Source organism: Mobula hypostoma, chromosome 8 (genome assembly GCF_963921235.1).
Source record: "Mobula hypostoma chromosome 8, sMobHyp1.1, whole genome shotgun sequence".
Taxonomy (NCBI): domain Eukaryota; kingdom Metazoa; phylum Chordata; class Chondrichthyes; order Myliobatiformes; family Myliobatidae; genus Mobula; species Mobula hypostoma.
The window spans coordinates 93004510-93018062 of record NC_086104.1 but is presented as its reverse complement, the minus strand read 5'-3'; the positions used below and the strand labels follow the sequence as shown (position 1 = coordinate 93018062).

Genomic DNA, 13553 nt, shown 5'->3' with positions numbered 1-13553 from the left:
AAATATTGGTCACCCTTTTCAATTTTGTCCCCCTTTTACACTGCAACTCATCCCACTGACTATAACTTTGCCCTATCATCTGCCTGTTCTTCCTGACAGTCTCACTACATACTGTCTCTGTTTCTATACCAACAGCTTTGTCCTTAGCCCCCTCACTCTGGTTGCCAAAGTAGTTTAAACCCTCCCCAACAACTCTAGCAAACCTGCCCGCGAGGATATTGGTCCCCTCGGGTCCATCCCTTTTCTACAAGTCATACCTTCCTCAGAAGAGATCCCGATGATCCAGAAATCTGAATCTCTGCCCCCTGCACCAGTTTCTCAGGCACATAGTCATCTGCCAAATCATCCTATTCTTACCCTCACTGGTGCATAGCACAGGCAGCAATCCAGAGATAGCTTTTCAGCTTTCTACCTAGCTCCCTACATCTCTCTTCAGAATCTCCTTGCTTTTCCTACCTACGCCATTGGCGCCAATATGTACAAAGATTTCTGGCGGCTTCCGCTTCCCCTTCAAAATGTGTGGACCTGATCTGAGACATCCCTGACTCTGGCACCTGGGAGGAAACATACAGTACCATCTGGGGTTCTCTATCACATGCACAGACTCTTGTGTCTACTCTTCTAACTATGGAATCCCATATGACTACCGCAGTCCTCTTCTGCCCCCTTCCCTTCTGAACCACAGCACCAGACTCAGTGCCAGAGACCCGGACATTGCGGCTCCCCCTTCCGTAGGTTATCTCCCTCAACAATATCCAAAATGGTATACTTATTAAAGAGGGAAACAGCAACGGGGTACTCTGTACTGTCTGCCCATTTCCCTTCTCTCTCCTGACAGTCACCTATTTACCTGCCTCCTGCAACTTAGAGGTGACTACCTCCCTGTAGCTCCTATCTATCATCTCCTCAGTTTCCTGTATGAGCTGAAGGTCATCGAGCTGCAGATCCATTTCCTTGACACATTCTCTGAGGAGCTGCAGCTCGGTGCACCTGTACAGATGTGGCTATCTGAGAGGCTGTAAGTATCCCAGTATCCCCACATCTCACACAAAGAACACAACACTGCCCCTGGAGCCATCCTCACTACTCTAACTATGGGACTAACAGATGAAGAATTAAGAATGAAGAAGCTCACCAGATACTTACCTCACCCAAGTCTGATGAGCCAAAGCCTCCCCACTGTAACACTCGTCCATTCATACAATGACCACTCCAACAATGGCTGCTCTGCATGTCCCTTCCTTATTTTTATTTCCCCATGCTGATGAACCATGACTGTGCTGCTGCAAAAGTCAAAATCCTGCGAAGGCTTCTTTCATTAAATCTTTCATTCCCCAACCCGTGTGAGACCTCCTGCGCTGACTGTGATACCATAAAAGCTAAAATCCTGTGAAAGCTACTTTTTAAAAAAATCTCTTGCTCCCCAACCTGGGTGTTGAGGCTGCTTTTGATTACCTAGAGAGACAAAAGCAAGTGAGACAGCCAAAGGCTGCTGGAGACCTGTGGCAAGTTCTCCAAGATGCTTGGAACAACCTACCAGCAGATTTTCTTATAAAACTGCATGACAGTTTATAGTTTTAAAGGCAGAGGCTGGTCACACCAAATATTGATTTGATGTAGTTTTTTACTGTTTACTGTTCTTTATAATACTTTTCTGATGTTTAGAAATTTGTCATTTCATTATTTTTGAAAGCATCTTTGCTTTACAGAATTTATATATATGTGCCTAATACTTTTGCACAGTCTAAACATGTATATAGATATAGTCAAAATACTGTAGAGTATAGATATATTTTGTAAGTCATAGCTTTATTTCATTATGTATTGCACTGTACTGCTGCTGCAAAACAACAAATTTCACGACATATGTCAGTGATAGTAAACAGATTCCTTCATTCCTCTCTTCAGAATCAGAATCAGGTTTAATATCACGGAAAATCAACTGCCACGCCTCAAAGGTGCATGCTTTGCCCACTGCTCCACTCTCTCTACACCCATGACTCTGTGGCTAGGCAATGCTCAAACGCTATCTATGAACTTGTCAACAACACAACTATTGTTGGCAAAATTTCAGATGGTGACGCGGAGGCCTAAGGGAGTGAGTTGTTGTAGCAACAACCTTGCACTCAACATTAGTAAGACCAAGGCACGTCTTTATGTGAAGACCAGTTTCTTACATCACCTTTGAATCAGCTATTACTGATTTTTTAGCAATATTCCTTTGCGCTGGATTTCCCCCACCTGAAGAATACTTTTCATTTGCTCTTTCTAACCATTTTAATCACCTCAGTTTCAACACCCCCGATTCCTTTGTAAGGAAAGGACATGCCCAGGATTAAAAGTTTTAATATATTAAATTGTCAAAGAGCCTACTAGAGGAATCCACCTCTGGGATTTTAGTTAGGTAAGGTTATGTGTGCCAAGGGAATGAAGTTGAGTTGCGGATGAACAATAAGCTGAATATGAGTGAGGTTGATGTTCTGGAGCATGTTGATATTAAGGGAGATGAGGTGTTGGAGTTGTTAAAATACATTAGGACGGATAAGTCCCCAGGGCCTGATGGAATATTCCCCAGGCTGCTCTACGAGGTGAGGGAAGAGATTGCTGAGCCTCTGGCTAGGACCTCTATGGTACCGGAGGACTGGAGGGAGGCGAATGTTGTCCCCTTGTTCAAAAAAGGTTGTAGGGATAGTCCGGCTAATTATAGACCAGTGAGCCTTACATCTATGGTGGGAAAGATGTTGGAAAAGTTTCTTAGAGATAGGATCTCTGGGCATTTAGAGAATCATGGTCTGATCAGGGACAGTCAGCATGGCTTTGTGAAGGGCAGATCATGTCTAACAAGCCTGATAGAGTTCTTTGAGGAGGTAACCAGGCATATAGATGAGAGTAGTGCAGTGGATGTGATCTATATGGATTTTAGTAAGGCATTTGACAAGGTTCCACATGGTAGGCTTATTCAGAAAGTCAGAAGGCATGGGATCCAGGGAAGTTTGGCCAGGTGGATTCAGAATTGGCTTGCCTGCAGAAGGCAGAGGGTGGTGGTGGAGGGAGTACATTCAGATTGGAGGATTGTGACTAATGGTGTCCCACAAGGATCTGTTCTGGGACCTCTACTTTTCGTGATTTTTATTAACGACCTGGATGTGGGGGTAGAAGGGTGGGTTGGTAAGTTTGCAGATGACACAAAGGTTGGTGGTGTTGTAGATAGTGTAGAGGATTGTCAAAGATTGCAGAGAGACATTGATAGGATGCAGAAGTGGGCTGAGAAGTGGCAGATGGAGTTCAACCCAGAGAGGTGTGAGGTGGTACACTTTGGAAGGACAAACTCCAAGGCAGAGTACAAAGTAAATGGCAGGATACTTGGTAGTGTGGAGGAGCAGAGGGATCTGGGGGTACATGTCCACAGATCCCTGAAAGTTGCCTCACAGGTGGATAGGGTAGTTAAGAAAGCTTATGGGGTGTTAGCTTTCATAAGTCGAGGGATAGAGTTTAAGAGTCGCGATGTAATAATGCAGCTCTATAAAACTCTGGTTAGGCTACACTTGCAGCACTGTGTCCAGTTCTGGTCGCCTCACTATAGGAAGGATATGGAAGCACTGGAAAGGGTACAGAGGAGATTTACCAGGATGCTGCCTGGTTTAGAGAGTATGCATTATGATCAGAGATTAAGGAAGCTAGGGCTTTACTCTTTGGAGAGAAGGAGGATGAAAGGACACATGATAGCAGTGTACAAGATAATAAGAGGAATAGATAGAGTGGATAGCCAGCGCCTCTTCCCCAGGGCATCACTGCTCAATACAAGAGGACATGGCTTTAAGGTAAGGGGTGGGAAGTTCAAGGGGGATATTAGAGGAAGGTTTTTTACTCAGAGAGTGGTTGGTGCATGGAGGCAGATACACTAGTGAAGTTTAAGAGACTACTAGACAGGTATATGGAGGAATTTAAGGTGGGGGCTTATATGGGAGGCAGGGTTTGAGGGTCGGCACAACATTGTGGGCCGAAGGGCCTGTACTGTGCTGTACTATTCTATGTTCTATGAATGGTTAATGGGGAGAAAAGGGAGGAAGACTCTTAACTTTAGAGGATGCTGGTGAGATAAGCAGACTCACCATAACTATTTTATGTAAGAGGTATAACTAATTTCAGCAACTGACATTGAGTCTGTGGAATAGTTCCAAAGAGTTCCAAGGACTTACTGTATTAGCATATTCAAGAGAATTGAACAAGATCCTGATAGTAATTTCAAGATTCAAGATTGTTTATTGTCATTTCCAGTACACAAGTGTGAAGGAGAACAAAATAATTGTTACTCTGGATCCGATGCAGCATATAAAAAAGACACTAAGATAAAGAACACAATCAAAACACAATAAATATAAATACATAAGATAGCTTATTTACATAGATTGATTGTATATAAGTATATAAAGTGATACTGGGTACAGGAGTGTCTGTACATAAGGTGACTCTGATAGGAAATAATAAAGCAGTGGTGGTGGGGGTTGTGATAGGATAGGTTAGTGGGTGGAGGTGTTGATCAACCTTACTGCTTGGGGAAAGTAACTGATTGTGAGTGTGGTGATGTTACGTAGCCTCCTCTGTGGTGGGAGCTCATTAGCAAGGTGGTTGGGATTCTTCATGATATTGCTGGCCCTTTTCTGGCACCGTTCTATAAATATATCCTTGATGGCAGGTAGGCAGGTGCCGGTGATGCATGGGCAGTTTTGACTTCCTACTCTAGTGCCTTCCTGTCCACCACACTGCAGTTTCTGTACCATGCAATATTGCAGCATGTCTGAATGTTCTCTTCTGCGCATCTGTAGAACATCATGAGTCCAGCTTTCTTCCATCTCCAGAGAAAGTAGAGGTGTTGGTAAGTTTTCTTGGTAATGTAGGATCTGTTCTGGGACCATGAGAAGTTGTGCGAGATGTGCATTCCCAGGAGCTTGTTTCCAATGCTGTGCTGCCAATGCAAAGAGAGGTATGAGCACTGCAAGTTCTCCTTTGGCTGATAACCATCTTTTTTGTCTTGTTGACATTGAAGAAGAGGTTATGTGCCTGGCATCAGGCTTCAAACTCTTCCACTTCCTCTCTGCAGGCTGTCTCATCATTGTTGGTGATGTCAATGTCTTGTCATCGGTGAACTTGGCGATTACTCAGGTGTGAGTGGGCTATACAGCAATGGGCTCAGCACACAGCCCTGAGGTGGCACCCATGTTGAAGATGATGGAACAGTTGTGCACCCTGACTATCTGAGGTCTGTTAGTTAGAAAGTCCAACGCCCAGTCACTCAACAGTGTATTTAGACCAAGGACTAGGAATTTTTTCACCAAGGTCTGTGGCACAATAGTGTTTAATGGCAAGCTGAAATCCAGAAATAGTATCCTGACATGTGTCCTTGTTTGATAGTTTGATAAAAGTTCTTAATGTTGTCATTAGTATATTTCTTAGAGTGGTCTTTTCCAGAACGGTGCATTTCCAATCAATATATAGTCCTCTCCCTATCTCTGTAGTCTCCTCCAACCTCCTAAGATCTCTGACTCTCTAATTCTGACTACTTTTGTGTGTAGGTCTGGTCACCGAGCTGTAGAGATGTTACTGAACTGGAGAGGACGCAGAATGGTTTTGTGAGGACGACTTGACAGCTTGAGAGTGAGAAGATGTTGGATATGCTCTTTTTTCCTTGGAGAGTAGGATGTTGAGTGGAGAGATTATGAAGGTTATATAAAATCATGAAGAAAGTAGATGAGGTGTCTTTTTCCTAGAGTGAGGTCCTCTGTTGGTCAGAGTTGAACACGGACGTGGATACTGGCTAGTACTATATGGAGAGCAAGTTGTTGCCCATGCAGCAGGTTCCTCCTCTCCACGTAGCTGATGAATCAAAAGAAATGGTAGACGCTGATACAGTTTGGCATCAGTGGCATCACAAGAGTTGCCAGTCAACATTGAACTCAACGTAGGACTGCTTTAGGACTCCAGCTCCAGACGTTTCCTTGGGGTTTACTCCCGAAGCCTTCTCCAGCAGAGTTCCAGAGTAGAAGAGTCTAAAACTGCAGAGAATAGATTGAAGGTAAGAGAGAAAAAATGTTAAAGGGACTGAGGGGAAGCTTCTAGGTAGTAGGTGTATGGGATGATCTGCAGAGGTGGTACAATTACAATGTTTAAAAGTTATTTGGACAGGTACATGGACTAAAAAAAAGGCTAAGGGAAATATTTGCCAAACACAGGCAAATAAGACTAGCTCAGACAGACATCTCAGTTGGCATAAATGAAATAGGCTAATAGGCCTCCTTCCATGGTGCTAACTCAATGTACTCTGGTACTGAAGGCTATAACTTCAGTCACTGAGGTTTTAAGTTCTGAAATTCCATTGTTAAGCCTCCAACTCTCTCCTCCTTTGATACACAATGACTTCTTATTAATTAGGACACATTGGGACCAGTACATTTTGGCCCAATCAAATGGCTGCCCCAATCAGCTGAAATTTCATGGACATATTTAGAAATGTATAAAAAATTCACAAACTACCCTTTAATTGAACAACAAATTATGTATTTAAATGAAATACAGAACAAATTAGAACATTGTCAATACTTTTAAACTGCGTATCAGTTCCTAATAGTTATTGCTGGAGGAAATCATTCAGTGTTAGCTCATATGTTCTTTTGATTGACTCTAAAAATGAATAAAATCAGCGCTGACACCAATTACAAACCTTCATATAATCCTTTTGAAAATTGTATCCTCCAAATCTTCATTTTTATTGTCACATTCCTAATGATTGTCAATACCTTCATATTCTTTGTAGTTCCTAACTTGTTGAAGTTGTGAAATCATTTCATTTTCACTCCCAGCTGCTTCTGGCATCCCCAAGCCTGAATGTTTGAAACTGCAGTGAGGAAAAACAATTTTGAATTGTCTTACTGTTTATTTCTCAGCAACTAACAGTGAGAAAAAAATCACTGCTTTTTGAACACAAAGACACACAACTGACGCGATTTAAAAACTGTTTGGTCTAAGCACGGTGTAGTGTCTAATGGCCAAAGAAGTGCACGTGACTAACACTGGTTATAAACTGTTTGGCAACAGTCTCCTGTCTCAATTAAATGTCATAGTGTCCCAAATAAATGAATGGAATCCCTGCTATTTTCTCAATTCGTTTTTGTTCTTTAAGAGTTGTCCCAAGTAAGTGGCTGTCCCGATTAACTGATTCCCCAATTAACCAGTATCCATTGTAATTCTTAAGAAATTCCTCTCTGACCAAGTTTTCAGTTGCTTATTCTAAATTTTGTCAAATTTTGTTCGAAGATGCCCCTGTGAAAAACTGTGGGATGTTTTAGCAACACACATCAAAGTTGCTGGTGAATGCAGCAGGCCAGGCAGCATCTCTAGGATGAGGTACAGTCGGTTTATTGTGTTGAGTTTATTATGTGTTAGGTTGATAATGTTTCACTGGCTTATGCCAGTTTTGATTAGAATATGGAAATAATCGTATCAGGAAATAAAATGTGGTCGAATTTTAGAATTTTCCTGCATTGATGTTTAACTGACCTAAACAGAATTAAACCCTGGAATCTCTTGCACTTTAAGCCAGGGGGACTTTTAGAAGTTAATAGATGTGTGAACAAATTTATTTTGTAATGGTCAGATTGTGCAATCAATAAATGTAATGATTGTATTTAATGAAGTATGAGAATATAAGGAAATAGGCGAAGATCACTGAATGCTCAAGCCTGCCCTGCCATTCAATATCATCATGGCTGATCTGCCCCACGTTACAATGCCTCTTCTGTGCCAGTTTCCCAGAGCCCTCAATCCCACAATCTTTCAAAAATTTATCTATCTCCATTTAAAACTTTTGGTAAGATGGCAGTGCTCTTGGTCGCAGCAGACTTTCTGGGTCCAACAGATGGTGCAGATATGTGTCTTTTCTTCTAATCGCAAGGCCTTGTTGGACATGGGTAATACAAGGTACTGCAAGTCCAGTTCATCGGTAAGACCAACAGTGGGGGAGCTGCGTGTCCTTGGACCAGGCCCTCATGCCATGGTGTCGTTTTTTACCGTCTCCCAACAGAGGAAGTGCTGGAGTTGGTGTGGGAAAGAAGAGGCAGCAAGCATGCTATGATCCATGTTGGATTGGGGGCCTCTGTCCTGTTGAAGAGTCTCAGCCTGAAATGTCAACTGTACTCTTGACTCAAGTTCCTCCAGCATTTTGTGTGTGTTGCTAAGAAGATTGCTGTACTGCTTCTAGAGTTTAGAAGAATGAGAGGTAATCTTATGGAAGCATTTAATATTCCAGGGGGCTGGATCAGAATCAGAATTAAGCTTCTTATCATTGACATATTGTTGTGTAATTTGTTGTTTTGTAGCAGCAGTACAGTGCAAGACAGCAACATTTCAGAAAGTTACAATAAAAAATAAAATAAATAACTTGTGCATGAGAAGAATAGTGAGGTAGTGTTCATGGACCAATCAGGAATCTGATGCAGGAGGGGAAGAGGTTGTTCCTAAATGGCTGTGCTGGTCAGCAGGCTCCTGTACCTTCCCCCTTATGGTAGCAATGAGATGAGGCCATGTCCCAGATGGTGAAAGTCCTTAATGATGAATACCATCTTCCTGAGGCACCGTCTTTTCAAGATGTCCTCAATAGGGTAGGATAGATGGAGATTCTCAGACCCGAAAGGTTAACTGGCTCTTTTTCTGCAGATGCCATCTGTACTACTGAGTATTCCGACGTTTTCTGCTTCATCTCAAGTGCTGTTTCCCCTGCTGGGTGAATCTAGAACCAAGGAACAGAGTCGCAAGGAAAGGAAAGGGATAATGATGAACTTTTTCTTTCAAAAGGCTGTAAATCTTTGGGCCGGACCTTTGTACTATATTAACTCTGATATGGATGAATTGTTGGACTAGATATTATGCACATCCTGTAGGAAAATGGAATTGAGGTGATTAGCCAAATCAGGTACATTCTTATGGACAGACTTGAGGGGATGTTTGGGCTTCTGCTCCTTTTTGTTATATTTTATTGCGTCGTTTTTTTAACCATCCATTATGATGAATGGAGCCTGTGAAATCAGGATCTTGCAAATGTATTATTTCTCTACATTTGGCTGGAGATTGACCTTGACTGGAAGAATGTGACCTATTTCCACAACTGTGCAAATAAACGTAGCTATATTTGTTTGAATCAGTTTACAACCTGTCTCTTGTAATCACAAATGTCAGTAGTTATGTAGAAGTTCTCTGCATGTCACATGAATGTACTCACAATGATCGCCATTCATTACTGCAAACTGGGTGAAGTAGCAATTTTTTTTTCCTTTTCACGTTATAAAGGCGATTTAGTAAAGCCTTACATAACAACCCTTGAAACTAAGGCTGGAACAGAATTTCATTGCGGTTATGCTCCTGTTTCGGAAAACAAAATATCTTATTTCACCCAAAGAGCACATAGGATCGATTATGCATTTATTCTTAAAAATATTGGTCGTGCGGTGAGAGCACTGCATCATCAAACGTGCCTTGCAACATCCACAGCATTCAGGAATTATGTGCAGATCCAAACATAAGTGTTTCTCGATATATATTTTCTTTTTAGCGTGCTGTCAAGAGCCTGTGACTTTCGTCACAGGAACAGGTCTCATTCATTTGGGAATGGTGAGCTTTATTAATTTTGCATCTAACCTATTTTTTTGGGAGACCTAAACTGTTAAAGATGAACTGCAATCATTGTGTGTGGGTGGAATTATGTTCTTTTCCGCTGGTAACCGATCATTCTTTCCTTCCCCCCACCCACAGGTTTACCGTCACCAGCGGCCGGAAGACCGGTGTGGGGGGGGGGCGCTTACGGCGCTAGGACCCCGCGGCGTCGCCAGCTGCCCGTGCCCCGGCGGAGCCGCGCAGATAAAAAGGGCCGCTGTCATCCTTTTGACGTCAGTGGCGTTCTGGATTTAAACTCACGAGAAGATGGCGGCGGGTGCCGAGTGGAGAGGTTCGCGTATCTGCCGTCGTGGTAGCGGCGGCGATGGCGGCAACTCCAGCACCGAGGGTAACGTTCCCGCGGGCTTCTCGGAGGCCGGCTTGTGGCGGCGGACCGGGGGACGGGTGGGCGGGGAAAGTAAAAGTTCGTTAACTGGGCCGCCCGATGAGAGTTTGAACGGCGGCGCGCGCGCTCCCTGGCGCCAAGGGAGGGCGGGGGGAACTGCTGGCGCCGAGTCCTCCGTCAGCGCGCAGGCGCGGTGAGCCGGTCTTCCTCGCGGGCCGGGCGGGAGGGGGCGAAGGATCGCTCTCCAGGCGCCGCGTTGGAGGGGGCGCTGGAAAAATGCTGTTGAAAAGGGAGCAGCAATCTGAGCAAAGGCGACCGGGGCGCCGAAGGTCCCAGGGACGGAGCGCCGGTGAGTTTCAACCGGAGAGAATGAAAGAAACGCTGTTTAGTTTTATTTTGTGACAGAGTAAGGAAGTTTTAACGTGAATATGCAGGGTGGGTTGTGAACGGAGGCGAGGAACCGTTTACCGTCTGGTATTAACTTGGCGGCAGGTACGGCGGCCCGCAAGTGATCATGCAATCGCAACTCTGCTGTTTCGATATTTTGCTTTAATTCTGTCTGTGTGTGTGAGACTTGCCCCTTACACCTATTGCGATGTGAGTGTAAACAATACCCCCCCCCCACCTCTCCCCTGCGGGAAGCATGTCCTTCCTCCCGACATTGTGGCCAGATAAATTGCAAGGTGCCAGGGCCCGGGAGGGAGGCAGGCAATCTCTGCAACACAGTGGCTGCGCTCCTGTATAAACCGACGTCAGCGCCGCCCCATGTGCTAGAGGAACGTCCCCTGCCACGGTTATTAAAGTTCATCTCGGTCGGCTTCTGTCACCGCTCTGTGCCCTTAACACTGCCCTGCGTTTCCCCCCTCCTCCGGCCTGCATTCCAGCATCAAAGTGTTATGCAATCACTCCTAGACGCATGGCTCCTTTTTTAAAAAAATACCTACTTCCCCCGGGAGGAGAAAAGTGACTCGAGTCGACCCCGGACCCCGGGGGGGAGGGGGGAGGAGCCTCCACCTAGCAAAGAAGCTAAGAGAATGATAAGCATTTGTATTAGTTAAAATACAAAATAGTGGGTTGAAATTGGGTGGGATGTGAATTATCTTTCGCTTGTGCTCGTTTCGCCACCTTGCTAGTCCGTTATTCCTTTGCGTGCAAAAGAGGAGCATCTTGTTCAAATCTAATTATGGCTCCCAACTGAAATCGTTTTGCTTTCATGACGTCTTAGCAGTGAAGTAGTAACTGTCGTGAGAGAACTAGAACTAATATTTCATGCCAGTGGTCCCTCATAAGAGCCCTTCCATCACCGACTGGCTGCGTTTACTGCTTCAACGTGGTAGTACCACAATATCTGCAGACCACCTGGAGCATTGTATTCCTGCACATGCTAAAACCTCGTGGCCTGACAGCCTTCACTAATGTGAGTGGAGCCAGGTGACTAATCTTGATTTAATGAATATTAAAGAAGGACACATTGACAGTAGTATGAGGAACACATGAAAATGAGAGATGAACCTGATGAGGTTGCAACACTGTGCTAAATAAAGCAAGCAGCATGTAATGGACGTAGCTACAAAACAGGACAACATGTGTGCTAATCAACTTTCAACAGCTCATAGGTCTTTGGAATGTGAGAGGAAACCCACATGGGTTGTGGGGAGAATGTACAAACTTCTTACAGTGGTGGAATTGAACTTGGATTGCTGGTGCTGCAAGTGTTACATTAACTGCTTTGCCACTGTGCGCACAATTTTTAAAAATCCTTTTATAGATTTATTTTTCCCCTGGATTTTCACTTTTTATGATGCTTAACCATGCAGTGCTGTGCTTTGGATGGACCATTGACTTCATCCCTTTCAACTATTTTCAGAGGAATTAACATAATAGTAGAGTCTGGGGGACTTAATGTGCTGTCATGGAGTTTGCCTGTACTGGCAAAATCAAGCCCTTTCTCAACATATTTAACTCTGTAATGTGCTCTCAAGATGCAGGGTCCTGGTAGGCTACAAGAGAGACAGGAACACATAAAAGTTGCTGGTGAATGCAGCAGGCCAGGCAGCATCTCTAGGAAGAGGTACAGTCGATGTTTCAGGCTGAGACCCTTTGTCAGGACTAACTGAAAGAAGAGCTAGTAAGAGATTTGAAAGTGGGAGGAGTAGGGAGAGATCCGAAATGATAAGAGACAGGAGGGGGCGGGCTGGAGCTAAGAGCTGGACAGGTGATTGGCAAAAGGGATATGAGAGGATCATGGGACAGGAGGCCCAGGGAGAAGGAAAAGGGGGAGGGGGGGAAAACCCAGAGGATGGGCAGGGGGTATAGTCAGAGGGAGAAAAAGAGAGAAAGAATGTGTGTATATAAATAACGGATGGGGTACGAGGGAGAGGTGGGGCATTAGTGGAAGTTAGAGAAGTCAGTGTTCATACCATCAGGCTGAAGGCTACCCAGAAGGAATATAAGGTGGTGTTCCTCCAACCTGAGTGTGGCTTCATCTCTACAGTAGAGGAGGCCGTGGATAGACATATCAGAATGGGATGTGGAATTATAATGTGTGGCCACTGGGAGATCCTGCTTTCTCTGGTGGACAGAGCGTAGGTGTTCAGCTAAATGATCTCCCAGTCTGTGTTGGGTCTCGCCAATATATAGAAGGCCACACCAGGAGCACTGGATGCAGTATATCACCCCAGCCAACTCACAGGTGAAGTGTCACCTCACCTGGAAGGACTGTCTGGGGTGAGAGAGACAGTACATGTGGTTACCTTCACGATCCTGGTGAAGAACTGGGTTGTAGTTGTGCTCCATTCCTTGAACCTGCACTTGGCCAGAAGAGCCTGTTACCATGCTTTATCTCTAAGTGTAAAGTTAATAAAATATAACTTTGTGAAACCACAACCAATTTAATCAGTTCAAGATTTGGCAATGGGGTTGTGTCCAATTGTGAATGATAGTAGACCAATAGATGGGTAATGGAAGGAGGCTTCAGAATCCCTAGCCTTGCCAACGCAAAGCCTTTAGCTTTTGAGTCGACAATGAGTCAAGTATTTGTAACTGATCTTCTAAAACTGAGTGGGTGATCATTTTGAGCTTTCTCCCACAATCATAAAACCCAGTCAATAAACAGCGACAAGGGTGGATACTGCAAAACCTGTAGGACCTGCTTGCATCATGGCTGAGTTCCAGTGTTGTATTTTGAGAACTACCTGCACTTCTGTCCAGGCTGTTCCAATACAGTGCCATTATTCCAAAATGTGGAGAATTATCCATGTTCTTGATCATCAATGATGGATGATGTCATTGGCACCTCTTTGTAACCTATGTACTGAAGCTTGCATTTTGTCAGAATCAGCTAGCTAGTCAAACGTTACAATTGAGTCACTGCTCTTGAAATCAAGGCAGCATTCAGTATCCTTATAACACAGGAAGACTTTCTAACCACAAGTCTCTCCTGGCTGTCAGAACAAACTGATCAGACCCTTTCCCCATTTACTCCCTGCAACCTATTCTATCTTGA

General features: G+C 44.2%; 1 protein-coding gene and 1 long non-coding RNA gene across 6 annotated transcripts in view; one reads left to right on the top strand and one right to left on the bottom strand.

Annotated features, from left to right (window-relative positions):
- Positions 1-4251: 4251 nt before the first annotated feature.
- Positions 4252-10101, bottom strand: LOC134350732 (uncharacterized). Its single transcript, XR_010018976.1, has 3 exons — positions 9964-10101; positions 6719-6892; positions 4252-6053 (listed from the first exon to the last, which is right to left on the bottom strand). It is a non-coding gene; the product is annotated as an uncharacterized LOC134350732 (long non-coding RNA).
- atl2 (atlastin GTPase 2) overlaps positions 9911-13553 on the top strand; it is a 142906-nt gene continuing 139263 nt past the window's right edge. For 3 of the 5 annotated variants that reach the window (XM_063056345.1, XM_063056347.1, XM_063056344.1), the window contains exon 1: positions 9911-10051. In XM_063056345.1, coding sequence (XP_062912415.1) covers positions 9970-10051 — 82 coding nt within the window. In that variant the 5' untranslated portion in view covers positions 9911-9969. Of the gene's footprint in view, positions 10052-10243; positions 10398-13553 lie in introns of those variants that run through there. The other 2 variants (XM_063056349.1, XM_063056346.1) reach the window with 2 other exon arrangements.